General features: G+C 36.5%; 1 protein-coding gene across 2 annotated transcripts in view; it reads left to right on the forward strand.

The window, feature by feature from the left end:
- The window catches only part of si:ch211-196i2.1 (collagen alpha-1(I) chain), a 64,644-nt gene that overhangs the window by 30,156 nt on the left and 6,508 nt on the right, over nucleotides 1-27,980 (forward strand). For both annotated transcript variants that reach the window (XM_055040518.1, XM_055040519.1), the window contains 51 exons: nucleotides 4,550-5,188; nucleotides 7,297-7,341; nucleotides 7,635-7,754; nucleotides 8,389-8,427; nucleotides 8,508-8,561; nucleotides 8,642-8,695; nucleotides 9,793-9,900; nucleotides 9,980-10,033; nucleotides 10,545-10,598; nucleotides 10,867-10,911; nucleotides 11,540-11,593; nucleotides 11,754-11,798; nucleotides 11,872-11,925; nucleotides 12,993-13,037; nucleotides 13,129-13,182; nucleotides 13,261-13,305; nucleotides 14,043-14,096; nucleotides 14,453-14,497; nucleotides 14,583-14,636; nucleotides 14,742-14,849; nucleotides 15,152-15,205; nucleotides 15,401-15,454; nucleotides 15,538-15,582; nucleotides 16,071-16,124; nucleotides 16,325-16,369; nucleotides 16,500-16,553; nucleotides 17,066-17,119; nucleotides 17,215-17,268; nucleotides 17,743-17,796; nucleotides 18,758-18,811; nucleotides 18,968-19,012; nucleotides 19,178-19,222; nucleotides 20,040-20,147; nucleotides 20,276-20,329; nucleotides 20,403-20,456; nucleotides 20,699-20,752; nucleotides 21,729-21,836; nucleotides 22,600-22,653; nucleotides 23,178-23,285; nucleotides 23,357-23,410; nucleotides 23,500-23,553; nucleotides 24,417-24,470; nucleotides 24,552-24,605; nucleotides 24,697-24,804; nucleotides 25,819-25,872; nucleotides 25,961-26,014; nucleotides 26,138-26,191; nucleotides 26,790-26,843; nucleotides 27,063-27,116; nucleotides 27,202-27,255; nucleotides 27,354-27,407. In XM_055040518.1, coding sequence (XP_054896493.1) covers nucleotides 4,550-5,188; nucleotides 7,297-7,341; nucleotides 7,635-7,754; nucleotides 8,389-8,427; nucleotides 8,508-8,561; nucleotides 8,642-8,695; nucleotides 9,793-9,900; nucleotides 9,980-10,033; nucleotides 10,545-10,598; nucleotides 10,867-10,911; nucleotides 11,540-11,593; nucleotides 11,754-11,798; nucleotides 11,872-11,925; nucleotides 12,993-13,037; nucleotides 13,129-13,182; nucleotides 13,261-13,305; nucleotides 14,043-14,096; nucleotides 14,453-14,497; nucleotides 14,583-14,636; nucleotides 14,742-14,849; nucleotides 15,152-15,205; nucleotides 15,401-15,454; nucleotides 15,538-15,582; nucleotides 16,071-16,124; nucleotides 16,325-16,369; nucleotides 16,500-16,553; nucleotides 17,066-17,119; nucleotides 17,215-17,268; nucleotides 17,743-17,796; nucleotides 18,758-18,811; nucleotides 18,968-19,012; nucleotides 19,178-19,222; nucleotides 20,040-20,147; nucleotides 20,276-20,329; nucleotides 20,403-20,456; nucleotides 20,699-20,752; nucleotides 21,729-21,836; nucleotides 22,600-22,653; nucleotides 23,178-23,285; nucleotides 23,357-23,410; nucleotides 23,500-23,553; nucleotides 24,417-24,470; nucleotides 24,552-24,605; nucleotides 24,697-24,804; nucleotides 25,819-25,872; nucleotides 25,961-26,014; nucleotides 26,138-26,191; nucleotides 26,790-26,843; nucleotides 27,063-27,116; nucleotides 27,202-27,255; nucleotides 27,354-27,407 — 3,624 coding nt within the window. The remainder of the gene's footprint in view (nucleotides 1-4,549; nucleotides 5,189-7,296; nucleotides 7,342-7,634; nucleotides 7,755-8,388; nucleotides 8,428-8,507; nucleotides 8,562-8,641; nucleotides 8,696-9,792; nucleotides 9,901-9,979; nucleotides 10,034-10,544; nucleotides 10,599-10,866; nucleotides 10,912-11,539; nucleotides 11,594-11,753; nucleotides 11,799-11,871; nucleotides 11,926-12,992; nucleotides 13,038-13,128; nucleotides 13,183-13,260; nucleotides 13,306-14,042; nucleotides 14,097-14,452; nucleotides 14,498-14,582; nucleotides 14,637-14,741; nucleotides 14,850-15,151; nucleotides 15,206-15,400; nucleotides 15,455-15,537; nucleotides 15,583-16,070; nucleotides 16,125-16,324; nucleotides 16,370-16,499; nucleotides 16,554-17,065; nucleotides 17,120-17,214; nucleotides 17,269-17,742; nucleotides 17,797-18,757; nucleotides 18,812-18,967; nucleotides 19,013-19,177; nucleotides 19,223-20,039; nucleotides 20,148-20,275; nucleotides 20,330-20,402; nucleotides 20,457-20,698; nucleotides 20,753-21,728; nucleotides 21,837-22,599; nucleotides 22,654-23,177; nucleotides 23,286-23,356; nucleotides 23,411-23,499; nucleotides 23,554-24,416; nucleotides 24,471-24,551; nucleotides 24,606-24,696; nucleotides 24,805-25,818; nucleotides 25,873-25,960; nucleotides 26,015-26,137; nucleotides 26,192-26,789; nucleotides 26,844-27,062; nucleotides 27,117-27,201; nucleotides 27,256-27,353; nucleotides 27,408-27,980) is intronic.

Below are 27,980 nucleotides of genomic sequence, written 5' to 3' on the forward strand. Positions count from 1 at the left end.
TCGCCTGGTCTTGTGCCGATCTGCAGACCGTTGCTGATTTGGCCGTCAAAACTCGCTTTGCGCTTTCATTATGTCTAATACTTGATATCTGATGAAAGTAAAAACCCTGTAAATGTGTTGATCTGTGATTATTTGGTCATGTTTTAATAAAGTTACCCACTGATTACATGAAGTTTCTCTAGAAGAGAGCGTTAAATAGATCATTAATGTTTCCTGTGTTAGCTAAAATAAGTTCAACATCCTGCAGCAGCGATTTAATCTTGATGTCATTACATCCACATCCAGACCACTAATGGGTATTAAATAATCTGATTTATTAAAATGTGTCTGGAACGGACACCAGGGGGAGTAAATGCAACACAAAAGGCCCGACCTGTTAGTTGTTTTCATTCTGAATTCATTTTTTCTTTTTATTCTGAATTTTATTTGGATTATGTCCCAATTTTACCCTGATTTTATACTGACTTTGTCCTGATTTTAATCACATTTATTGTTATTTTTCTCCCATTTTAAAAAAAAATAATTTTCATCAGATTTTCCTTACGATTTCATTCAGCTAAAATTAGCTACAAGGATTACTTTTTGTTTTGTTCTCTTTGTTTTATTGTAATTTTTATTTATTTGTTTATTTTCATCAGATGTTTGAATTTCGGATTGAACCCTGATTTATTAATTAATTTATTTATTTACTTATTTACTTTCATCCTTTCTTTTGTCCTGACTTTCTCCTGATGTCGTCATGTTTTGGTTTTTTATCCACTCCTCGCTTTTATTCTGGTATTTTTGTAATTGTTGTTAGATATATAAATATAAATACTATTTTCTGTTTTCCTGTCCTGCTTTCATCAGTTCTTTTCATGGAAGGTTTTAGACATTTCATCTCAATTTTATATTCTGGTTTCATCACATTGTTATGCTAATTATTCTTAGTCTGATTTTTGTCTCGTTTATAACAACTTTTTCTGCATGTTTTAAACTGAACATAATCTGATCAATTTGGATTATCTGATCAATTTGGATAATCTGATTAATTTGGATAATCTGATTAATTTGGATTATCTGATTAATTTGGATTATCTGATTAATTTGGATTATCTGATTCATTTGGATTATGTGATTAATTTGGATAATGTGATTAATTTGGATAATCTGATTAATTTGGATTATGTGATTAATTTGGATAATCTGATTAATTTGGATAATCTGATTAATTTGGATTATCTGATTAATTTGGATAATCTGATTAATTTGGATTATCTGATTAATTTGGATTATCTGATTAATTTGGATTATGTGATTAATTTGGATTATCTGATTAATTTGGATAATCTGATTAATTTGGATTATCTGATTAATTTGGATTATGTGATTAATTTGGATTATCTGATTAATTTGGATTATCTGATTAATTTGGATTATGTGATTAATTTGGATTATCTGATTAATTTGGATTATCTGATTAATTTGGATTATCTGATTAATTTGGATAATCTGATTAATTTGGATTATCTGATTAATTTGGATTATCTGATTAATTTGGATTATCTGATTAATTTGGATAATCTGATTAATTTGGATTATCTGATTAATTTGGATTATCTGATTAATTTGGATTATCTGATTAATTTGGATAATCTGATTAATTTGGATAATCTGATTAATTTGGATTATGTGATTAATTTGGATAATCTGATTAATTTGGATAATCTGATTAATTTGGATTATCTGATTAATTTGGATTATCTGATTAATTTGGATTATCTGATTAATTTGGATTATCTGATTAATTTGGATAATCTGATTCATTTGGATTATCTGATTAATTTGGATTATCTGATTAATTTGGATAATCTGATTAATTTGGATTATCTGATTAATTTGGATTATCTGATTAATTTGGATTATCTGATTAATTTGGATTATCTGATTCATTTGGATTATGTGATTAATTTGGATAATCTGATTCATTTGGATTATGTGATTAATTTGGATAATCTGATTAATTTGGATTATGTGATTAATTTGGATTATCTGATTAATTTGGATTATCTGATTAATTTGGATAATCTGATTAATTTGGATAATCTGATTCATTTGGATTATGTGATTAATTTGGATAATCTGATTAATTTGGATTATGTGATTAATTTGGATAATCTGATTAATTTGGATAATCTGATTCATTTGGATTATGTGATTAATTTGGATAATCTGATTAATTTGGATTATCTGATTAATTTGGATAATCTGATTAATTTGGATTATCTGATTAATTTGGATTATCTGATTAATTTGGATAATCTGATTAATTTGGATAATCTGATTCATTTGGATTTTGTGATTAATTTGGATTATGTGATTAATTTGGATTATCTGATTAATTTGGATAATCTGATTAATTTGGATTATGTGATTAATTTGGATTATGTGATTAATTTGGATTATGTGATTAATTTGGATAATCTGATTAATTTGGATTATGTGATTAATTTGGATTATGTGATTAATTTGGATAATCTGATTAATTTGGATTATCTATCAACAGATTCTGTGGTGGAGGAGAAGAGATGGTAACCATGGTAACGTTTACATATGAACTGGCAACAATGTTTCTCTTTACTTTACAGCAACCAATCAGATTTAAACAAAACATTTTAAAAAAACAGCCTCCTTAAGGTGAGATGCTTGAAAATAATATTCAAGAAAAGTTTTGTTAAGTTTGACTAATGGAAACATTTAAACACTTCATAAGCGTAAAAATTACTGTTTCTAAATGACACTTATTTGTCTTTTTCCATATTAGCTTGTAACCTTGCATTTGTTTTGGTAAAAAAGTTGTATTTGCTAAAAAATACAACTAAAATGTGGTTTTTTTCAAACAGTAGTTTGAGTTGTCTTTGGTTTTCTTCTTCTGTGCATCTTTAACTGAGCTGCGATTTCTGGTGGCCAGACGTTTCAGCGTTTCGATGCGGGTGTCGGGTTTGCAGCACCAAGCGAACATACGTCGGGTGTGGTGACGGGTGTTAGTTTTGGACACCGCAGAATCTGCTGTTTGCTTTAAAACCCAGAAAGTGGTTTTGAGTCATTGGACCGCAGACCGAACTCGTTCACACTGAGAAATGACAGAACTTTAGCATCTCATTCACCCACAGCTCCAAAGCAATTAAGCAGTTAAACTATAAATGAAGCTGAAAACGATTTGAGTGGATCTTAAGAAAACACACCCTTTCTTTTTGTGGTCTGTTGGCGACCGCACAGACTTGGAAAGCAACTCCCTGCAGGTTGCAGCCGATGTTGTCAACTGTTTGTTTTTACGGGCTGCAGTTGGTGGCAGCAAGAGGGTCGTTGGTTCAGATCCCGGTGTTGTGGAAAGCACTAAGTCAGGATTTGTTGAAGAATCTTGTAGGGTGAGTAGGGTATTAAACATGTCTTCAATACCTAAAACAGAAGGAATGCAAAGTATTTTTTAAATTCTGTGAGAACTTGCTTTTTGGGAAGTTACTGTAGGAAAAGTCATTGTGAGAAAAGACTTAATCTGCAAGTGTGTAAGCTGCAGAAACCAGCTGACCCTCAAAGAACCAAGTCCGTAAGCATAATATGGACTTGTTGGACAGTCCCATCAGACCAGTCCAGTTCGCTTTAATCAAACTCTAGCTTGTTTGCCTAGAAAATCCATATGAATCCATAATTGTACCAAAAAACTCCAAAACTCCATCTACAAACCTCGGTCTCAGTTCCCAGTTGGGGGGAACTCTGGTGCCGTTCAAATGCATGTGTGAATCAGTCTACAGAGAAATCCTACAACTGCTGAAATCTGATGCTTCTGCATCTCATGATGAAAGAAGCTGCGCTCTGTGTCTTCTTCTGAGATTTTTGTGTTGTTTTCTTCGATGGTTCTTGGTGCAGCGCCCCTACAGGCGAGGATGGGATCAGGTTTTCCAAACGGTTTGGTTCATTTGACTCGGTGTGAAAGAGAACCACACCAGATGAAAATGTAACAAACGTTGCAAATTTGGTCCCCAAATGAACCAAATCTCCCGGATATTGTTATAACATAAACCATAAGTTCAGACTGTCATAAGACTTTATAAAGTTTTTTTCCTTACACCAGACTGTGGTTTGGTTGGTGACCCGTCTGGGACAAGCGAGTGTTGATGACAATGGATGGATGGCCGGATGTTTCTTTATTAGAAATAAATGACTTGTGTTGCTTTTGTATTGATCCAAGTCCAAATCCCTGTGTGACTTGGATCAGATCAGACCAGAAATATGCAGCAATGTTTGCTTTAATCTCAAAGAAACAGTAAGGCAGCTGGACACAATAATGATAATAATAATTGGGTGCATATTGTTCCTTGTGTATTTTAGGTCTTTCTCTTTATTGGATGTGTTGGAAAATCACTAAGTCAACATTTCATCGTTGTTTGTTATGTTCCAGACAATAAATTCACATCTGGTGAGATTCAAACATGCAATTAATGATGGATTGTAGACTGAACCAAATCACTCTCACGGTAAAACGGGACCTAATTCTTTTGCTTCTCCACAGAATGAATCTCAGCGACAAGAGTTGTCTCGTGGCGATGGGACGATACCTTCCAGGCCGAACCGAAAGGGCTCAGTGGGACGTGGAGACGTTTTCGTGGTTGATGAGGACACTGACTTGCTAGATCCCATCTTTCAAAGCGGTGGAGTCGTGAACCCTCAGTGGAAACCTTCTAGAAAAGGACTGAAGGGAAGCCAGAAGGGCAAACCGGACGCGCCGTCTAAAAAAGTGGAGGAGAACATTACAACAGAGAAAAAGACAGACTCTAGGACTTCAGTGGTGTTTCCTCTAAAACCCTCGGATAATATAATCGACTTGGATGTCGGAGGTTCCCCAAAGAAGCCCCCGCTGGGAATTCCTCTGCTTCCCAAGACTCCTAGAGTTTCAACTGAATCAAATGAACTAATAGAGGAGATCAGCTCTGTTTCACCTGCAACGAGTCAGGCCCCGATCACTGTCCAGACCACCAAGTCACCGGTGCATCATAAAAAGCATGAAGGGAAAGAAGCAGAACCAGAGAGAGGAAGCCCTCAGATTGTGACCATTGTGCCCAGAGAAGGAGATCTGGTCCTGCGATCTGACGGGAAAACGTACAGGCTCCGGAGAGGACGACCCGGCAGGATGGGAGCCCCCGGACCAGATGTAAGTCTGACTTTATCCTCTTTAAAGGAGGCTAATAAAGCAAAGTTTACATTTCGCACAACTTTGTGCTTCCATTTGAGTTTCTACTGCTTCTAAAAACAACCTGGTCATTTTCTGGCAATAAGTTCATGTTTCTGGTGTCTGGAAAATGAACCTTTTCAAAAACTTCGGAATGTAACGTCACAGATCAGCAGGAACTGAACCTTCACCTAGCAACCGTTACCTAGCAACCCCAGCAGAGTTCCACCATGTTTGGTCAGCTGGTTTTACTGCTGCATGCGCTGCACAATGGCTGCTGGAAAACAATAACGTGTTTTATTGTTGACTTACCGTCCAGAAACCACTTGCTGCATTCTTGTTGGCTCTATTTTTTTATTTAAAAAAAATTACAGAATATAACAGCGCATAAGTGCATACAAGTGTTTTATTGTTGACTTACCGTCCAGAAACCACTTGCTGCATTCTTGTTTTTTGTGGATGAGGCTCCACTTCTGCTTTTCAAAGATGCACCTTTGTGTAATTGTGTTCTGCTTGCAGCTGTTTTCACCTGGGAACGTTGAGTTAGGGGGCGTGGCCAGCAGCAGTTTATTTAGATTTAGACAAGACAGCTAAAATCTCATCATGTAAGAATGACTGTGCAGAAATTGTAATGAACATGTTCTGTATCGCCCATAAACCTATCCTAACTTGTTCAAAGAACCATAATCATTCACCTTGTAACAATTACAGGAAAGCCACCGCAAAGAGAAGTGTTGCTCGGCTCACTCCGGATGAGAAATGTTTCCTGGCATCGCTTTTCCCAAGGTCATAAATGAGACCAAGACCCCCCAGACATGGAAGTGATTTTCCCGTTTGCATGCATTATATCAGAGAGGAGCTGAAAGTGGGGAAAGATGAGCTCTGAGAGATAAATGGTTCTGGTCTCACAGCTTTCTGAGCTGCTCTTCGTCAGCCGCCATCTGAAACCCATCAGCGACGGTTCTCATCGCTCAGACGTGTCGATCCACATGCCTTTGATGCCGCCATGCGAGAACATGGAGCGGCCTCATTGGTTTTTAGGACGTTACCAATCTGACACTGTTAACCTTTCACTTCTGATTGGTCTGAAGGACTGAAGCTGATTGCTGTTGATTGGGTTTCCTGGTGTAGGAAACGAGTGACTGCAGGGCAGATGGAGCCAAATGCAGACTGCCTGCTTGGCAACGTACATCTGGAGTCATGTTGCCATAAAATCCACAAGCCCACTCAGCATAATTACTGTGATTGGAGCCGGCTGGAGAGAGGAGGTTATTGGTTTCACTCTTCTCATGTACGACGTTAGATCTTCTGTCAGTAATAGGATTGGACTGATGACTGGATGAAAACACATTTCCAAGAAGATGCATGGGATATTTGACATTTTGCTTGGTTATGATGTTTCATTTATTCAGATACTTGAAGTTTTAGACATTTAAATCACACCATTACAAATATATTTCATCTGTTGCACTAATGCTAGCTTGTAGCCTGTGAAGATTCGGCTTCAGTTTCTCATTTCTTTTTATTATTTCTTTCTTTTTATTATAGCCCATAGCTGGGCTGCTGTAAACATTTTTGTTTATATCTTTGCTTAAGAAAAAATACAACTTTCTGTGCTGCTACATATATAAATTCAGTTTTTACTTGCTAGCTGGGCTAATACGGTTTGAGAGAGGAGCTGTAGCTTCCATTGTTTTCTTCTAACTGGAATATTTTTACTACATTTGATAGCTGACATTACTTTCAGTAAACTGGTGAAATAAATAAGCTTTTTATGATGAGGATAGAGTTCATTAATGATTATTTACAGATGGAACTGAAGTTTTTTCTCCTATTTAGTGAAAAGAGCTCCAGCTTCAGAAACATCAGTAATTAAGACTATGAAGCTCTCAATCTAATAGTTGTTATGCTTAAATGGTTGCTACATTTTTATAGCTTTAGCTACTATTTTTCTAATTTACTAGCAGCTAGCTGTAGTGGAGTGCTAATGGTAGCGTATATGTAAACAGGAGCAATGAGTGTCATTAGCTTTTAGGTATTATTTTACATTTTTGATTAATTTTATTGTCTTTGTGATGCTGTCTTCATAGGGATGCCTGGGTGATCCTGGTCCTCCTGGGGTCAAAGGTGAAAAGGTAAGTGAAGCTTTGAGTTTAGCTGTGCTCCCATGCTAACACTAGCTTGTAGCATTAGCATGCTAGCTTAAAGTTAGCGTGCTTGTCATCCAAACCAAAAACAAAGAAAAACTTTCTGACTTTTAAGTTCTTCTTTTTTTAATACCCTTAAAACATAAATATTGCTAATATGTTTCATCATTAGCATTTTGAGAGTCATGTTTTTTTGCATTTATGCTGTTATTGAAAGACATTTTTGTGTTGTTAAATATAAATCAGAAGCTAAATATTGTTTAAAATTTCAATGTTTTCAGGGTAAAAGAGGCATTAAAGGCAGAGCTGGTAGAACGGGCCAGCCGGGGTCGCCGGGACGTCCGGGTTTACCGACATTTTATCTGTGGAGGAACACAGCTGAGGAATGGGCTGCGTTTCAGGTACGGTCAGTGTTATTAACCAGAGTTAACAAGAGGGATAATTAACTACATTGTTTCTGAAGACACAAATTTATCTTATCAGAATGAAAAATCCTTAAATAAACTTAAATTGACTTTTTACCAAATACTTTTTGAGTAATTTCTTAAATGGCTGCTTTTTACTTGCTACTCTTACAACTTTTTGGAACAGAAAACTGATCATTTTTTGCGTTTCTATTACCTTTTCCTTTCAGTTTGTAGAGACAAATGTGATTTTTATTAACCTAATTAGTATGAACTGAAACCTTGAATATTCGAGACGTTCCTCCTGATCTGGAGACATTTGGCCTCCAGATTGATGTAAAATCCTGGTGTTGCAGTTGTAGCGTGCAAGCAGTCATCTGTTTTGCCTCTGCACCGGCTGCAGCTGCAAGTTGTTTAATGCGCGCAGCGTGATGGAGAACCGCAGCTTCATCACAGAGCAGGGATGACAGAAATATTTGTGGTTTTATGGTGATGCTGAATGTACTTTAAACCCAGATTCCTGGTCAAATATTCACTTTTACACTGAAAAATGGGTTTTATCTGCTTGAAATGTTAAAAAGTGGATTTTTTTCATTCTAATTCTTGACCCTTTTTAATTTTTTATTTGCAGCAAACTAATTTCTACCAGCTACTGTCGGCTGGTTGGCCTGTAAGTATGACATGACACTACCAGCCTTTTCTTGTGTAACACTGAGTTATTAAATTAGTTTCTTCTTGGTGAGCTTGCAGACTGAGGAAGGACCTGCAGGACCTCGTGGAGAGATGGGAAAACCCGGCATACAGGTAGCAGAAAAATAATTCATTTAAAAAAATGAATAAAGCGGAAGATGAGCATTTTTATTTTAATTTTTCTTCATTTCCAGGGGCTGCCGGGTGAACCTGGAGAGGAGGGACAACCAGGGATCCCAGGAGAAATGGTAGATTTTAAAAACAAAATGAAAAACAGGACAGTAGATCATCCCACAAGTTATTATATTTTATATATCATTATAAATGATAATATTGTTATTTTGAGACCATTTTCAATTAATATGTTGATAATGCAAGAACATATTCTCAAAAGAACTTTAAATTGAAACACAGGAACTGGAAGACATTTTAAATGTCCAAAATAAACAGAGGAAAAGGTTTAGATGAGACCAAAACACTAGACTGAAGACTTTTATCATCCAGTTTGTGGTAGAAATATAGAGAAAGGAGAAACAATAAATAATGCTGATGCAGATTATTGAGCTTGTTTTAATTTATTATGCAATAAATTGATTTATTCCTTATTGGCACAGACCCAGTCTGTCTATAAATATATATATATAATAAATAGATTAATACAATTATATTGTTTTTTCCTTGTTGCTATTTTGGGCTCAGTTGAAGAAAACCGATATTTTTTTAAATTGATTCTCATGAATAAAAACTGCATTTATGTCAATATTCTTTTGAAAACACTTCCTGTTTTTGCCAAGTTTTAATAAAGCAATTAAAATCAGATTTAGGTGATTAACTAGATGTGGTCCTAGTTACCAGAAGGAAACAGAAGGTGTTAGTTCATTTTGATTTAAAAGTTGTATTTTTGTCCTAATTTATCAAATTTATTGGTGTTGAGAGGGCTGCAGAAAATCAGTCCAGGAGCCGCAAATGGCCCCCAAACCTCGCTTTGAACATTCTCACCCTGAAATAGTTTCACTGTGTATAGAATAGCTTTTAATTGCAATTTAACCCTAATTTCCATTATTTTTCTGATGTTACATCCAAAGTCTTGTTTTGTGGTTCTCTGACAGTGAACGTTTCTGAAAGTTCAGGGTTTAATCCCAAGCAGTGGCTCCGCTCTGAGCCGCCCCTGAATCGCCACATTTTACACTGATTTTAAATAATATTGGTGGGTTTCAGAAATGGATGAACTGGGTACCGAACACACAACCCTGAGGGACGCCTGAGGTTCCTATATATGAACCAGGATTCTGTTTTTTTCTGGAGGAACCATCAGTTAGACTGTTGGGTTTTTGTTGTCTTGCAGGGGGACCCAGGCCCCAGAGGGCCCCCCGGGCGGCCCGGGACCCCAGGCAGAGATGGGGACGATGGGGCAGACGGTCAGCCGGGGCCTCCTGGACCTCCTGGATCACATGTGAGGACAGATCGGGTTAAAGTTCAGCAGAGCTCATTCATCATAAAACTGTCTCCATGTTGTGTTTCACCTTCATCAGGGGCCGTGGGGCCACAGAGGAGAGCGAGGACCACAGGGAGAGAAAGGTGATGAGGTGAGAATAACATTTTAAATGATAAAAGGTTTGTTGTTTCTAATTATTCTGGCTACAGAAACAATTTCAGCTTCATTCAGAAGACTTCTGAATGAAAGAAACATTTCAGGGTTCAATTAGCTACAAGCTCAACATTTTCATCCATCCGTCTTTCTGTTGGTCTGTACATCCATCCAGTCTTCTTTATTTTCTACCTGTTTGTCCATCATTCTACGTGCCAAGAATGAGAGATTTCTTTCCTACCATCACAAATACAAACATGAGGTTTACCACTGAAACAAAGCCTGAATATGTGAGAAAAACCCTCGGAGTCCTGGTTTAGTACGGTGGAGGGTCTGTGATGCTGGGGGCCCGAGCTTTATAAATACTTTAGGTTGTTGGGTTTTCCATCACAAAAGCAGCTTGTGACCTGTTATTACTGTAATGGAGAACATTTTGAGAGAAAACATGTCTTATGAGAAGCAGGTTCTGTTTTCATAGCATCAATCTTTTTCCTTCTTCGTGTTTTCAGGGTCTGGTTGGCGACCGCGGGCCCTGGGGGGAAACTGGTGGGCCTGGGCAGAAGGTACTCATCACTAATAATCATTATTATTGCTTAAAGCTGCTGAAGATCTTCTTCTCACGGCTTATAAATCAGATCTTTATGAGGAAGTTCAGAGTTTACAAAGTCATAATGGGCACTTCAGGTTTTAACGAGCAAATCAATTAAGTTTAGAGACATAAAGACGCTTTAGTGGCTGCAGAAAACATGATTGGTTTGTTATTTTAACCAAACCTTGTTGATCTATTTTAGACATTTTTTGATGTTTGCTTTCTTTTCTTTATTCCTGCAGGGTGAGACTGGGCTGCCTGGTCCCCCTGGTCCGATTGGACCTCCAGTGAGTCTCTGCAGCAAACACAAATCTCCTTGAACTTTAGCCTGGACTTATGCAAAATTCACATTTTGAACATTTTTATCTTTCCATTTGTGTCTCAACTAATTATAAAAACAACCCAAGTGATTAAAACAAACAAACAAACAAATATATATATATATATATATATATATATATATATATATATATATATATATATATATATATATATATATATATATATATATATATCCTGCCATTTTTTGGGAAACAAATTTAATCATTTTCTGTCCAACCTTTGACCTCAGCAATGAAAGTTATTAAGTGTAAGACTTGACGACCAGATCTAAAGCCGCTAGTCGCCATGTTTTTTTAGAAACAGGAACAGACAGTAAAGACCTGTTGGCTACATTTTTAGCTTTAGCTAAGCTAACTAGTTGGTGCTAAACATCCTATTTCCTGCATTATGTCCAAAAATCAGAAAAAGATTAAAATTATGTTGTTGTTTTTTTTTTTACCACAACACTGGCTCATCGCTTGAGTTTGGGAGCCTTTTTATGATGAAATGTGAGAAATATAAACACATTTTAGATAAATGCAGGCTAATGTAGTTTTGTGTATCGTATGATAACATTTTTAATCTTCTCTGCAGGGACACCAGGGGCTCCGAGGTTCAGAGGGGGAAGAAGGACCCGCTGGACCTGACGTGAGTTAAACATTTATGAGTTCATCATAACTGAGAAGAAGAAGTCAGAAAAGTTTTCTGTACAGTTAGGGATTCATGTAATTTGTTAAAAAAAAAGTTTTCTGTTTTATTTTTGTAAGAATTTTGTATTTTCTGCTGAAATTTGACTTTTTTCCTCCAGGGGGAGAGCGGACCGGACGGCCCCTCGGGCCCCCCAGGGCCACCTGTAAGAACACAACTGTTCTATAAATGTTTTTGTTGCGTTAAAATGTCTTATTTAATCATAAGTTCTTTTGCAGGGAGCGCCGGGTTTGACTGGACCAGTTGGTGCGCAGGGAGCTAACGGCTCGAGGGTAAAACCGTCAAACGATGAACATTATTCTGTTTTTATTGACTTTTTTCAACATCTTCTGGTATTTGTCAGCCATTTTGTTGCAGATTTCCTGTTATGTTTGGATCCTACTCCTATTAATAACCACGTCCTAACAGAAGTCAAATAATTTTATTCAGAAAAGGTCTGTTAACTCTGCAGATTTTTCTGGCAGCAACAGATTCTTCTCAAATTACTGATGCCTGAATGACTGGCTGCTTATCAGCTTTCAATGCTCCACTTTGTTATGGAGTTCCTCAGGGCTGTCTGTTAAGCCCCATTTTCTTGTCAAAGACTTTTAGGAACAATATTGTCGACTCTGTCGAAGAATCTGCTTCTTTTCCTGATTTACGAAACACAGAGGAGTTTCGATTTAGAATATTAAACTGAACAGAAACAAACGTTTCATTTTTGCACCTGATTTTTATTCACTCCATTTATCAAATCATTTTCTTTTGCTCCAATTTAAGCTTCTTTAGTCCTACTTTCATGTACATGTTTAAATAGTGATATGCTCTTAATTTTATGTTTTGTTTTGATTTTCTTTGCAGATAAAATCCTCAAATTGTGGAAAATACTTTTCATTGGCTATTTTAACAATTCAAACTTCTAATATGCCTTAATATTTAATTCCCGCAGTGGAAACCATCTAAGCTAGCGCTATCACAGAAGCTAACAGTCTTCCTTATCTCTGCCCTTCTAGATCCAGCCTATCAGTGCCAAGAAAACTTCCAACTCCAGCCAGTAGCATGCCAGCTAGCGTAGCGTCAAGCTATTTTAACCCAAGCTGCACTTTCTATCAAATACTTTAAATTCAACCCTAAGAGAAAAAAAAACCTGATGTTTTTTGTAAAACTGAACCTTGTATGGTATTTATTTTTACTTTTACTTTGTTTTAAGTCATATTTTTCAATTTACTGAAGGTTTTTTTTAATGATTTAGGTTTTGAACAAACACTGAATTGAGTTTAATGTCTAAACTTGGTGAACTGGTTGTTGTTTTTGTGTAAAAAAAATTTAAAAAGTCGATCATTTGTTTGTTTGTTTGTAGGGCGAAATGGGCCCAGCTGGTGGCGTTGGCCCTCGGGGTCCTCAGGTATAAATTGTTTATGCTGCAGATTTTCAGTTCCTCCTCATGTCTGTATTCTGGTTCCGATGTAAAGTGGCTCCGTTTTGTTCCTGACCAGGGGCCTCCGGGTCCGCAGGGCCAGATCGGACCTCCAGGACACAGAGGCCCTCAGGTGAGCTCAGGTTGTCTGGTTGCTGCCTCGTAAAAGTGGCTGCAGGAGTTAAAATCAACTTTATTTTCCTCCTAACAGGGTCATCCAGGACTGATGGGCGCTGCTGGGCCTAAAGGAGATCCTGTAAGTTAAATCACCAAAACATTGAGCTAATTCTCTGGAAATCTCTGTTTTAAACATTAAGAATAAAAATAGTCACTTCTTTGAGTCATATATTATTGATTCTACGTTTAATGAAAGGAAATAACTAAAGTATTCATCTCGTCTTGAGTTTGTCACATTTTGATACCACAAACTTTAATGTGTTTTATAGAAACAGCAGAATAGAGTGTGGAAGTAAAAATGCTTGTTTTCAATAAACAATTTAAATAATTTGCCCAACATGACAGTGGCAGCATCATGATCTGAGGAAAAAAGTGAACAAATTTGTTTATTTTTTTATAATTTGTTTTTTTAGATTGACATAAAAATTTAAGTTTTTTTTCCTTGCAAATGTTTTACTTTTAAAATTCAGAAATGTCTTTATTCTTGAAAATTTCAAAGATTAATTGAAAAAATTGTGATTTTTTCAGGGGGCAGAAATTTACTCTTTTTTTCCCTCCCACTGATAATAATATTATCAGTGGGATCATCAGGTCATCAGGAGCTAAAGGCGACAAATAATAATAATATTATTATCAGTGGGAGGAAAAAAAATAAGGATAATAATTATAATAATAATAATTTTGTGCTGTTTGGACAAATAGAATAATTTTTCTTCTTAAATCTTGCTTGCAGTTGCCATATTTAATGGTATAAATGCAAAAAGATGAGTATATTCCTGTCAGTTAGTTGTTTTAAACTCTGATGTTTGTCCACAGGGGCCTCTGGGGCCGGTGGGCCGTCGGGGGGATCCTGGCGTTGAGGGCCCTATGGTGAGTTCAGGTCCTGTAATCCACCTGGTTCTGGTTCTCAGCTGGTTTGTGTTGTTTGTAGCATCAAGGCTAAAAAAATCCAAACGGTTCTGTTGATATGAGGACATCCTGCTGCCTCATGCTGCCATCTGCTGGCCAAACTCTGGCACTGCATCATAAATTAATGTTTGCTTCTTTCAGCAGCTCGGCCGATTTTTATTCTATATTTTTATATTTCATGATTTATTGACCTTTTCTACTGTAGTTTGTTGAGTTCATTCCATTTAAAATATTTTTTATTTTTTACTGTATTATTTGGCTTGTTTTACTTTCATTTTTGTGTATTTATTAATATTTGTAATTTTTGCTTTGCTCAGGGGTTTCCAGGCAGGCCGGGTCATCTGGGTTTCCCAGGAGCCACGGTGGGTCGTGTTTCAGACCGACTCGTGTTTCAATATGAAAATATGATTGTTTTATTTTATTATCCACGTTTTATTGTCCTGACAGGGGAACAGAGGAGCCGACGGAGACAAAGGAGACGCAGGAGCTAAAGGCGACAAAGTAGGAGCAACTTGAAGATTTAAAGGCTTTGAATTTAAACAAACCTTTGGTAGAATCAACTTGTTGTGTTCAGTATTTTTCTCTGACTTTGTTTCTTTGTCTCAGGGAGATCCAGGGGCCGCAGGCATCCGGGGCCCTCAGGGGGAGCGGGGCCCCCTCGGTCTGCCCGGCTTCCCCGGGGTCAGCGGCCCGCCGGGCCCTGCAGGTACTGAGGTAAAGACTGAAGGACTGCGATCCAAATAAATAGAATACTAATAATAATCATCTGCAGCTCTTTTAAAAAGGAGTCAATTTTCATGTCAAAAAGCTCAGAAATTTTTAGATTAATCTCAAGAGATTTCTAGAAAAAAACTCAAAATTTTTTAAGAGTTTTAAATTTACAGCTTTTAACTCTCAAATGTTTCTATTTCTTGTAAATATTTGACTTTTGAAACTCAAAAATAAGTGGAAAAATATATATATATTTTTAAATCCTTACATCCTTACATGGACTGATTTGATATTTTCTCGTTCAGGGGACGGACGGTGAGGGCGGCCTGCAGGGGAAGCAGGGCAGCCTGGGGTTAAAGGTCAGTGATAATTTGTGTTTCTACATTGTGATCTCACTACAAAATATTTAATTTTTTCCTAAAAAATAAATAAAAACCTGTTTCCTCCAACATGGCGGCTTTATTCTTTCTTTAGATGGATTTAATTCAATGTCTTAATTTGCATAAAGTATGGATTTGCGATGGAATCGGGCTAATACTCTGACCTTCTTGAAGGGGAACAGAGGACAAGATGGCCGACCTGGCAAACCCGGACCAAGAGGCAACAAGGTTAATCTGACAGGAAACATGTGAACATGTTTATGTTTTGTCAAAGTGACTCATTTATACTTTCGTCACATTGTTTTCTCCAGGGTTTGAGTGGACTGAGGGGCCATCCTGGCCAACCGGGCCCAACGGTGAGTCTGGAAACCGTTAGCTTCAAGACAAAATGTTTGGTGATCAAATTGAGTTAAATTAGTGTTTTTAAACTTGGATTTTGGATAAAATTGTGTAGAAATGTTTTCTAAAAATATACAGTAAAGATTTTGCTGTTTGATTTTTATAATGCCAAATTTAGAAACAAGTGCAGGTAGAATAAACTTACACTTTTTCACTCTAATATTTGTCTTGTTTTTCTTTTTCTTCTCCTTGCTTGTGTATGAAAAGGTTAAAAATGGCGTAAATATAAAAAGATTAATACATACAGGACATAAAAATATAAAAAACCACTATAAAGGTCAGAAACTTTGACGATCTGGCTGTTGACTCCGTTCAAGTTTCTGGTATTTCTTTGTTTTTAAAGGAAAATGAATCATTTACGTTGATTATTTGCAGAAAGAAGTTACTGTTCAGGTGTTTTCCATGTTTTCTTTCAATGAGTTTGTTTTCGGTTGATTCATTTCAGGGTTTCTCTGGGCAAACGGGACCGCAGGGAGCAGAAGGAAAGCCTGGTACACAGGTTCCCATTCTCTGTCATACTCAAATCACATCTAACATAATCAGTGTGTGTGTGTGTGAGAGAGAAAGAGGGAAGAATTTCACATCATTTTATAATTAAATAATTTTTTGACACAATAAACCAAACAATTGTCAGATAATTTTCCTATTTGTTGATTTTTTCATGTATAAATATATTTTTTCTTTCTGTTTTTGTTTCAGGGTTTGCAGGGCGCCGACGGCGGCGCTGGCTTCAGAGGCTCCAGGGTAATCAAACTTTATACAGCTGTTTAAACAACCAGGAGTTAATTTGATGGATGGAGCTCAGAGTAAGAACTAAACTAAAACTTCAAGTTATTAACATCTATGTTTTTTATTTCCTGTACTTTTTTTCCAGGGTTTTCCAGGAAATGCTGGTGAGAGAGGAGCAAACGGGCCGCCCGGGTCACCGGTACGCTGCGCTGACTTTACATCAAACTTTTTATTTATTTCAATTTCTTCTCCTTTTTTAACCATATTTAGCTTCATTTAATCAGAAAATTTTTTAATATTTGCCTTTCTTGTTCCAACATCTTTAGTATTAACATAAAAAACATCAATAAAAACTTAAAACTGCTTCAATTCAACACAATGAATTGGAAAGCTTATTTTTTATTTTATTTGCAATTAAACATTATAAACATAAAACTAAAAACATTTCAGCTGATAGATTCATAAACACAAAAACAAAGAAGATTAAATCTAGAATTTCACTTTGTTTTATTTAGTTTTCTAGTTACTTATTGTTTTTTTAAATAATTGTTGTTTTTGTCTTATTCAGTCAACAAAAATGTTTTCTTAATTTCAGTTTCTGTCACTTTGTTAGTTTTAGTTAGCTGTAATAACCTGGGTTATGCAGAGTAAACACAGTAAACAGTATCCAACCCTGCTTAAGAATCTAATCTGAGTGTTTTTGTCTTTCAGGGGCCACCAGGAAAGTCGGGGCCCCCAGGATCTCCGGGTCCACCAGGAGAAAAAGTGAGTCGTCCATAATCAGAACATGAATTATTGTTGTATAAATGTATATTTATTCTTATCTGTGATCTGATTGTTATTGTGTTTTGTGTTTCCAGGGTTTCACAGGGAAACCGGGCCTGGAAGGACCTCAGGGCCCAGTTGGCATGTATGTAAGTGATTCCTCAGCATTGATCTCTAATATTGAATTAACACAAAACAAGCTTAGATATGCGTTAAAAAATTAAAACAAATTAAAGTAAATATTGAAACTGGACAAGATTTTTTACAAACACACAATAATAACAATGATAATGTGATATCATTTAATTATTTGTGTTTTAGTGGGTTTAAAATAGTCCTGTTGTTAAGAGTTTTGTTTTTAACAAAGGAGATTTCTAAAAAAAAATATCAGAAAACAGTAAACTCCCCGTTTTCAAAACTTCTGCATAATTTTAACAAAGTAAAGTTGAAATTACTATTTACAAATAAAATCTCCTTTTCTGGTCATTTTGATTGAAATGAATAAACTTAAAGGCCAAAAAGATCTTTGTGCTTTTAAAGAAAACCCTTAGCCAAAATGCTAAGCTACACTGTTGTTGTTGTGTTAGTATTTCTGGTAATTGATTTTCTTCTTCTCCAATCAGGGTGCAGTCGGGGCCGTGGGGACGCGAGGGCCTCCAGGATCACTGGGAGGAATGGTAAATAAATTCCTCCCTCATTCCCCATCAATGGTAACGATATTCTGAATCAAAGGTTGAAGTTTTGGAAGTGAGGTTGTGTCAAAACATTCAAAGTATTTTGTATGTTACCTCCAATATGCAGCATTTACCGTAATTTCTGTACTATTGCGCGCACCTGAATATAAGCTGCACCTGAATATAAGCTGCACCTGAATATAAGCCGCACCCAGTACATTTTTAAAGAAAAACCATTTTCTACATACATGAGCCACATGTGCCTACATTGAAACATGAGATATTTACACAGAAAGAGTTTTGGTAATATACCTCACAGTGCCTGTGACGTGGCAGCGACACAGCAGCAACACAGTAGCACAGCGCTAACACGGCTGGTTAAAAAAACACATCGGTAAAAATCATTGAGAGCCATCTTCATCTTCCTCCTGTTCACTGAAACCACGGAAGTCTTCCTCCTCAGTGTCGGTTTGAAATAATGTCACAAACACATGAGGGTCTGTTCATGCTAATTTTATTCATGCACAAAGCGCAAAGCTACATGAAACTTGCGTCTTCCTCCACACATATATTTCACCTGTCTCACTCTTACCTTTTCTGCTCCAGCGCCCCTGGTGGCCGTTAGAAAAATGTGTTAATTGGCCGCATCATTGCACAAGCCGCAGGGTTGAAAGCGTGAAACAAAAGTCTCAGTTCATAGTCCAGAAATCATGGCAGTTTCAGTGGAGAATTAGGGAGAAATTAGCCAAGTTAAAAGTTTTCAACCATCTGAAGTGCAAAACTTTCCAATAAACTGCTGTCAACTGACATGAAGAAAAACATTGAATTTCTTGATGTTCCATTAATTCTCATGGTTTTTATTTTGTTTAGTTTGTTTTGTTTTATCTTTTGATGATTTAAGTTAATGGAATCTGTCAAGCTAAAGAAAATAGACAAAAATTCTTGAATTTCTTTATTTCCAAAGGGAGAGGCGGGAATAAGAGGATTACCGGGCCCAACTGGGAAGCCGGGTCCCAAAGTAAGTATCTCTGTTTTATTTTTTATATGTTTTGTCTTTCACAATATCTCTGAAAGCTGATCCTGGTGAGGATGTTTTAGTATTAATGCAAGAAATTTGAGGTTTTGAAGCAATAAACAGGTTTTAATTGTTTAATTTCTTATGATCTCTATTAAGGGTCTGCCAGGTTCTGCTGGAGAGAAAGGACCTCGCGGATCTCAGGTCAGAAAATGTATTTAAAAATCATTATGAGATGAAATGTGAAAAGGATTTTCTGCACTGAAAAGTTATTTCACAATGAATTATCGCTGACCTTCCATTAAAAATCAATTTAGTGTCTTCAATCATCACAATAATGAGATAAAATAATTAAAATGTTATCATTAGGGCCGACCTGGAGATGAAGGACCCAAAGGAATCCTGGGACCGCCTGTAAGTTTATACCATATATTGTATTTATCTTATTGTTCACATTTGTGTTTTTAATTACTTTTTCTCCTTTTGATTATGTTTCTGAGTCACTGATTTCATGTTTGAACTAAAAATAATGGTTTGTATTTCTACAAAATGGCAGCTATTGTTGAATTTCGTTCATTTATTTCACACATTATTATTTATTTAAAGGAAAGAAATGAATTTTGCTTTTAATTTCAACTGTGCAGCTGCTCAATTTTCTTTAAAATTGACAAATCAACACCAGATAGATGAGGATTTAAGTAAGTAACTTTCATTTTTTCAGAAATGTCCTCCAGTCTTTTCACGATCTCCTGTTTGAACTCTTACAAAACTAAATTGCATCTTTAATTTATAATAAACTCATCTTTTAAAAATGTAATTTCTGCAGAGAAACGTGGGATAAAAACATTTTAAGTGTTGCGTAAGAGGTCAATAAATCAATAACAAGCTAGTGGTTGCCTAGCAACAAGCCCCCTCCCAACTTTGGTTGCCTGGCAACGACCTGCCGAGTGACTGACACGGCAGCAGTTTCATGTTTCTCCTGAACGCCTCATAACTCAACAAATAACGACATGCAGAGACAACTGGAGAGGTCTGAACAGTTTGGAAATATTTTAGACATTTAAAAAAACAAAAACAATCAATAATTATCGATACAAAGCAATTATATCATGATAAGTTTTCAGCCATATTTTAACATTTCAACTTTATTATTTAAAGTTTAGAGACAACTCTGATTAAAAAATCCAAGCAACTTTCTGCTCACATTTTGATTTCATCTTTTATTTCTCAGGGCCCTCCTGGTCCTCCTGGTCCCAGCGGTGGGACGGGCAAACCTGGACCCAGAGGAACCATCGGGCCCCCGGGGCCTCAGGGGCCGCAGGGGCCAGCAGGAATCCCAGTGAGTGGGTACCTACCATTGACTGCTGAATTTTTAAATACCTTTCAGTTAAATGGGTTAATAAATCACCTTAGTTTATGTAAAGTTGTTAAAAAGTGACAAAACATTTCTGCTTTTGTTTTTTTTAGGGCCCACAAGGCGCTGATGGCTCAGTGGGACCAGCAGGAGAAAAAGGACACAGGGTAAAACATCATTTATAAAGTTATTATTATTATTATTATATGTGTGGATTTACTGAGTGGATCAAACCTCCAGGGTTTCCCCGGACTGCCAGGCGACCCAGGACCCCCAGGACTCAGCGGACCACAGGTTGGCTTGCTTTACGTTTTTAAGATGTTTCACATTTCAAAATGAAATATTTATACAAAGAAATCAATACAATTGGTCCTGTGAGCTGAATTTGAACTCTGAGACTGAAGTCATTTATTTATGAGACCTTTAAGATGCTTTACATTTAAATCAGAAACCCAACCTGGTCAAGGCAGCGTTATAGAGCCGCCATCATGTTAAGATGCTTTGTTGTTGTGGAGAGAATAATTTTGTCTCTTCAGGGTCTTCCTGGACTTGCAGGAACCGAGGGTCCAACTGGAAGGAAAGGAGATCAGGTCAGGCAGAACTCATCCATGAATCTGTTCAAAATGTTTAATTAAAATAACCGACTGCATTTTGTCCCTGAACACATTGTTGTGAGGGAACCTTGTAGGTTTCAAGGGAAAAATGAAGAAGTTTCGGTTTAAATTCGTCTCATTTTTCTTCAGCTGCTGGTTCAGTGACTTTTATAAAATATTATTTCTGTTATTCAGATGAATCTTTGCCCTTTGTGTTCATAGATAATAACGATTAATCGAATTAATCGATTGTTGAAATAATCGTTAACTAATTTAGTCGTTAATTAATTGTATTTTAGACTCAAAAAGGCTTTTTCCTGAAAGAGAAACACATTTAGAGCAGTAATTAAGCCAAAATTGTGCAAAAATATTAACTTTTTATGTTTAATTAAATTTTTTTTAAAGAACAAATGTTCACAAAAGGAATGTTATGTTATTTCATTTTAGGCAATAAAATATTCATTTTTTTATTAAAAGGGATTTTAATTACTTGCATTTTTAATGTATTTCTAATATTGTATAAAAAATGTCGAAATCTGCAGAATGTTTTTATCCGATTAATTGTCAGAATAATCAATTAATCGATACCTAAAATAATCGTTTGTGGCCGTCTAATGTGTTTTTGATTGATTGATTGATTGATTGAAACTCGAGAGGTTTAGCGGTTTTAGCAATGACATCATAAGTGCTTAATTATTCATTGTATGAACAATAATAAATAATTTCCATCAAAGCTCCAATGCAGTATCGTTCATAATGAAGTTACAAAGTTATTTTGTCTTCCTGCCTGAAAACTGAGACGTTAGCATGTCACGACAACAGTCTTCAGTCAGAGGCCTCTTCAGAGTCACTGCGACACTGACTGCTACTGGAAATCCAGCACCACCATCTACAACGACTCTTAGAAGACACTTGGATGAACAGAGAATGAACCCTGCGTTGTTACCAGGTTCTGCTTCTTGTGCTGCTTCAGGGGGATCTGGGTTCGTGTGGGACGATTGGAGGTCCAGGACCCAAAGGGGAACGAGGATCCGAGGGGGTCAAAGGTCTCCAGGGTCCCCCGGGACCAGCCGGCAGAGAGGTGGGTGCCCCAGTCAGTGCATTTACTGCAGGTGGAGTTCAACCCCTCACAGAAGAAAATGAGTTTTAGGATGGAAGAGGAGTTTTCACTTGTTCACAAAGCATGAAATTAAATTTTTACAAGGAAGAAAGAAAACATTTAAACCTGATTCTGTTCAGGTGGAGAGAGTCTGTCATTTATTTTTTTATCCTCAGAAGTATGAAATGTGTGGAGCAGGAAGTCATTAGGATACATAAAAAATCACTCATGTAAAAGTAAAAAGTATTTGGTGAAAAAGCTTCTCAGGTACTGAGTAACTGATCCAAACATCATTTTGTTGAAAACATCACATAAAAGGTTATGTGGAAATGTTTGAATATTATAGAACAAAATGAAAATAATTCATATTTTAAATGACATCATTTCCAGTTAAAGTAACATTTTTCCAAATCAGCTTATTTCACTTTAAAACTTTAACAAAGTTTTAAAACTTTAACAAAGTTAAAGTTTTAAAGTGAAACTTTAACTTTGTTAAAGTTTTTTCCATTTTTTCCATTTTGTGAATAATAAAAAAAATGTTTTCAAAAAAGTTACTGAAGTAAATGTAACTGAGTAAATGTAACTAAAATCTCTAAAATTGGCACCTTTAGACAAAAATCTGAGAAGTACATTTCAAACACAAAACTCATAAAGGTGCCGTCAGTTTTGTTTTACAGTGTTTGTGATCAGCTTCGTTGAGTTTGTTCAGTGGAAATCAGCCTCAGTGGTTCTGGTTGTTCTGCAGGGGGAAGTCGGGCTTCCAGGTGAAGCCGGAGACCCTGGACCCGAAGGAGAGAAGGTAACGGTCCTGAAACAATTAATCGATTAATCACAGTTAATCAATTACCAAAATAATTATTTGCAGTCGTACTTCTGAGCGTCTCTAACTCTAGATGATTATTTTCTGAGTCTATCATCACCTCATATGTGAGGTGATGATAGGTTCGGTCCACGAGTTTTACCATTTCTTTGAAATAATTATCATTTTAAATGGGCAAAATGTAAAAACACAAAAATCACAAACTCTAAATGCTGAATTTCTGTGCTACAAATGATCAAACTTTCACTGGAGGAATGCTGTTGTTGCTTTTAGGCAATAAAATGTTTATTTTCTTGGTGAATTGTTTGTTTATTTGCATATTTTAATATAATTCTAATATTGTGTAAATGGTAGTTACATAAAAAAAATCAGTGAAGTGATAATTTTGTAATCTGAACAAATCAATTAATTGTCCAAATAACAGATTAATCAGCCGGATAATCAATTAATTGTCTGAATAATCTACAGTTGAAGAGGAAGTTGCTTGTGTTTGTTGTTGCCAGGGCGGTGGGGGGCCCCCCGGTCTGACCGGCCCAGAGGGCCCCTGGGGGTCCATCGGGGAAAACGGGCTCCAGGGGCCAAAGGGAGAAAAGGGAAACAACGGGAGAACGGTGAGAAAACCTGACATTGAGAGGAATGGGGTTGAAAAATGAAAGTTTGAGTTTGCTCTGTTTGTGTTCAGGGTGAGCCCGGAGCGGCCGGCGGTCCGGGTCCTGGAGGTCCGTCAGGGCTGCAGGTGAACTGGTTAAACTGGTGAAACTGCCCTGCTGGGTTTCACCAGTTTCACCGTCTCACTGGTTTATTCTCTGGTTCTGGTTGTTTCAGGGGATCGCGGGTCGTCCAGGACGAGCAGGACCAGATGGACCGCCGGGACAGAAGGTAACACCGGCGCCGTTTTCCATCCTGATCAATAATTTCAGCAGAATAATTAATGCTACATTTATCTATGCATTCAGTAAATTATTGCATTTGTTGCCTGGAAACTATTAATTTTTAAAAGTTCCACGATAAAAAAGGTAAATATACATTTTTAAAACAAAAACCATGTACCTCATGTAATTTCGTTATTTAAAATTTGTACGTATGATTTGATAATTTTATTTTATTTTGGGCTTTTATTATAATTTTAATTGATTTCCTCTTGCAATTTTTTTAAATAACTAAATTTGATTAAATTATTACATAATTTTGGTCTAATGTGTATTAAATGTTTTGTACTTGGATGAATGACTAATTAAATAATTACTTAAGTGTAAAATTTACCAAATAAAATGGACAATAAATACATAAATGACAATTTTATGTAAAAAAAAAGAAAGTTTTTCTAAAATTTATTACATTTTGAACAAGAATTATTAAATAAAACTAAATGATTCAGAAAAAATAATTCTGTACAATTGTAGTAAAAAAGTTTTAATTTATTTTGACACTTTCAGTAATGACATTTAAATAATTATAGATGTATTTGTCTGCATTTGAATATTTCTGTAATGGGTTAAAGTTTCTGTATTTATTTATATTGAGTTTCAACATTCAGTAAAAGAAAGAAGTAATTAAATTCTCAAAGGTATATAAGTTATTATATAAAATAATATAATGATGGGTGGATTTATCTGAATTTGGAAATAAATTAATACTTAAATCACCACTTTTCAATATTTATATTTCTTGATACTTTTGAAGCTGAAATGTAACAATTATCACCGTTTTGCTGTTAAAAGTTGAATATTTCACCTTGTTAGGGGGAACCGGGACCAGCCGGACTCTCTGGACCTCCAGGATCAGACGGTCCTCAGGTGACAAATGGATTTTAATCGTTCTGTTTCTGCAGTTTCTCTTTCAGTCATTCATTATGTTTATCCTGCTGACTTTGTTAGGGGGTCATCGGACCCAGAGGGGTCAGAGGAGACGCCGGGGGCTTCGGGCCGCCTGTGAGAGTCTGAAATAGCACAAATAAAAAACAATAAAATGTCAGAAAATTCACCTTATGCTAACGATGATCACCTTCTGTTTTTGTCTTAGGGTCAAACTGGTCAAGCTGGACCAAAGGGGGACGAAGGAGCCAAAGGTGAACCCGGGACGTTAGGGGTCAGAGGTGAACCAGGAGTACCAGGCCCACCAGGAGAACAGGTTACCAGGAGTTTATTTTCAACCAGAAGACCATTAACATGTGGCTGACATTTTTTAATATGTAAATAAAATTATTTTTTTGTTCAGAAGGACAGATTTCCATCACATTCGTTATTTACAGTTTTACCATTTGAGGTCGGACATGAGGATAGCGAGGATTTTGTCCTTAATTCCTTTCTGGTATTTTCTTTTACAGACTGTTGCTAAGTTTAGTTGTGAACCATAACAAAAATGAACAGAATTGCACAAAAAAATGGGGATTGAAATAAAAATCACAAGAACAAAAAAGGGCAGGACACAATTTATAAGAAAAGTCAAATGAAATCAGATCTAATTGGTTTTACATACTCAGTCCATTTGGTCCAGATCTTATCAAATTTTCCTTTTTCAACTTGGAGGGACAAAGAAATCTTTTCCATGGCATAAATCCAGAAATGTGACTAGTTAGCTATCACAAGCTAACTATCTATAGCTGGCTATCTAATTATTTGTTGCTAGCCAGATAATGATACATATAGGTAGCTAACTAGATAGCATTAGCTAGATAACTATAGCTAGATTGTGATATCTATGGGTAGCTAACTAGATAGCATTAGCTAGATAACTATAGCTAGATTGTGATATCTATGGGTAGCTAACTAGATAGCATTAGCTAGATAACTAGCTAGATTGTGATAACTATGGGTAGCTAACTAGATAGCATTAGCTAGATAAATATAGCTAGATTGTGATATCTATGGGTAGCTAACTAGATAGCATTAGCTAGATAAATATAGCTAGATTGTGATAACTATGGGTAGCTAACTAGATAGCATTAGCTAGATAACTGTATCTATATGGTAAACCATAAATTTCCCACAAGGAGAGGCGTTTTGTTGCTTGGGAGAGAAGTATCTGGGTTTCCTGGATCTGAACCTATATTAGTGGAAACCAATGGATGTCTGGATGGATGCATCGACTTTCATCACTTCTGTAACTTCCTGATGAATATTTGTTTGTAAAAATCCTGTTCAGGGTGAAGATGGACTTCCTGGAATCCAAGGTCCTTCAGGTCTACCAGGGTTGGAGGTGAAACCATGAATAAAATCTACTAATAATCCTCTAAAGGGTTCATTTTTAAACCGTCTGACTTTGTACTTTCTGGGGTCAATTGTAGGGACCCCCGGGACAGATGGGAGCTCAGGGTCCTCCCGGCCTTGTAGGGCCTTCTGTAGGTATCTAAGATAAATACATGAGACCCTAACAGATGCATGTTTATTTTAATCAAAATAAAGTAATCCTCAAAGAACTGTGTGTGATTGCTCAGTGCTAATAGAACCATATTGGTTTGCAGGGGATAAATGGAAAACCTGGATCTGAAGGGAAACAAGGCGCCAAAGGAGAGAAGGTCAGATTATATCATTACTTAACCTTTTAAAATATGTAAAATAAAGGTAAACGTTACGCACTCAACAATGCAAGTTGGAGAAACGTCATAATGTGGCATTTGGAGTCCATAAAACAATGTTCAGTTAATGTCTCTTTTATCAGATTTTAGATATCTGATGGTAATTTAAGAAGCTCAATGGGGGTTTAGGGGCGATTAAGATAAATGTTGAGAGTTCAGGCTTGAGACATAAAAGACCAGAACCCTATGAAGTGATTTAAAAGCTTTTTTTAAATGAGTTTAATCAGCTTGGTTCAGAAAAAATAAAATGCTGCAATTATCCAGTCCAAAAAGTGATGAAAATACTATTTTCATTTACAGCTAGCTAGGTAGCCACAGCTAGTTATGCTCTACATCTACAGTAAGCTACCTGTAGCTAGCTAGCAGCTGTAGATATTTTGCTATCTACAGCTAGCAATCCATCTGTCACTGCAGTAAAGATCTCCAAAAAGCCAAATTATTAATAAAAACACGCGTCTTGCTAAGGAAGCAATAAAGACAGAATTTCAGGTTCAAATCGAGACATTAGATGTAAATTTGCTCTTTTTCGCTCCAACAGGGAGACGATGGTGGAATTGGACCTTCAGGGAAAACGGGTCCCATGGGAAGGAGGGTAAGGTGACCCTGATTCTGTTGCACATTTCCAATTTCCTTTTCCTTTAGAGAGTTTGTCCCTGTTTTGAATGTCATCTCGGTGAATAAAGTTCCTTTGGTTCAGGCGGTTTGCATAAGAGTGAACATGTCTAAAAGCAGAAGTTTCATGCATTAAACATGGCGCAGATTGTTGTGCATTTCCCTCATTTTGACACAAACACGTCGAACATTTCCTCAGGGGAAACGGGGGAAGGCTGGAGTCAGAGGGACCAGAGGAGAGCGAGGACTAAAGGTGGAGAATACAGAAACATTACCGGGACGGTTTCATGCGTTTGGTTAAATCTCAACTGACAGTTTGTGATTTTTATGTCATTCAGGGTGAAGCAGGAGAAAAGGGGACGACAGGCCTGCTTGGCTGGCCAGGAAGGATTGTAATTTTATTTCTTTACTTGATAAAAATGACTTTTAGAAAAGGTGACTCATATATTTTGATTTATTGTCTAATTTATCGATTTTTGTGTGTTTTAAGGGAATTCCTGGGCTACCTGGAGATCTGGGGGATCAAGGTGGAAAAGGAGACGAGGTAAACCAGACTGATTAAACTTACTGAACATTTTAAAATTTGGACATATCTTGGCATAAATTTAATTAACTTAAAAATGGATGACAACTAACCAAGCCTGGAGACGAAGCACCTTGCAAAGAATCTAGACATTTTGTCAAAATTTTATGTGACAGATCAACAGAAAACAACCTAAGTGCGCAATATATATATAAAAAAATATGTTATCTAGCAACCCAAGCGGAGCTCCAGCATATTTGGTCAGCTGGTTTTACTTCTGTAATCTCTGTACAATGGCTGCCGGAAAAGACAAATGTTTTGTTGTTGACTTAACATCCAGAAACCACTTGCTGCATTATTGTTGGTTGTGCAGGAGGCTCCAATTCTGCTTTTCAAAGATGTGCTGTTGTATAACTGGGCATCTGTTTGCAGCCATTTTCACATAGGAGAGTAAACGTTGAGTTGGGGGCTTCGCCAGCAGGAGATTATTTGGATTTAAAGTGACAAGACGCCATAAAACAGTTTAAATCTCATTGTCTAAGAACAGTTTTGTGTAAAAAATGTAATGAACATGTTTTGTATAGGCCACAGATC

Source organism: Poeciliopsis prolifica, unplaced genomic scaffold (assembly GCF_027474105.1).
Source record: "Poeciliopsis prolifica strain line A6 unplaced genomic scaffold, Auburn_PproV2 SCAFFOLD015, whole genome shotgun sequence".
In the NCBI taxonomy this organism is placed as follows: Eukaryota; Metazoa; Chordata; class Actinopteri; order Cyprinodontiformes; family Poeciliidae; genus Poeciliopsis; species Poeciliopsis prolifica.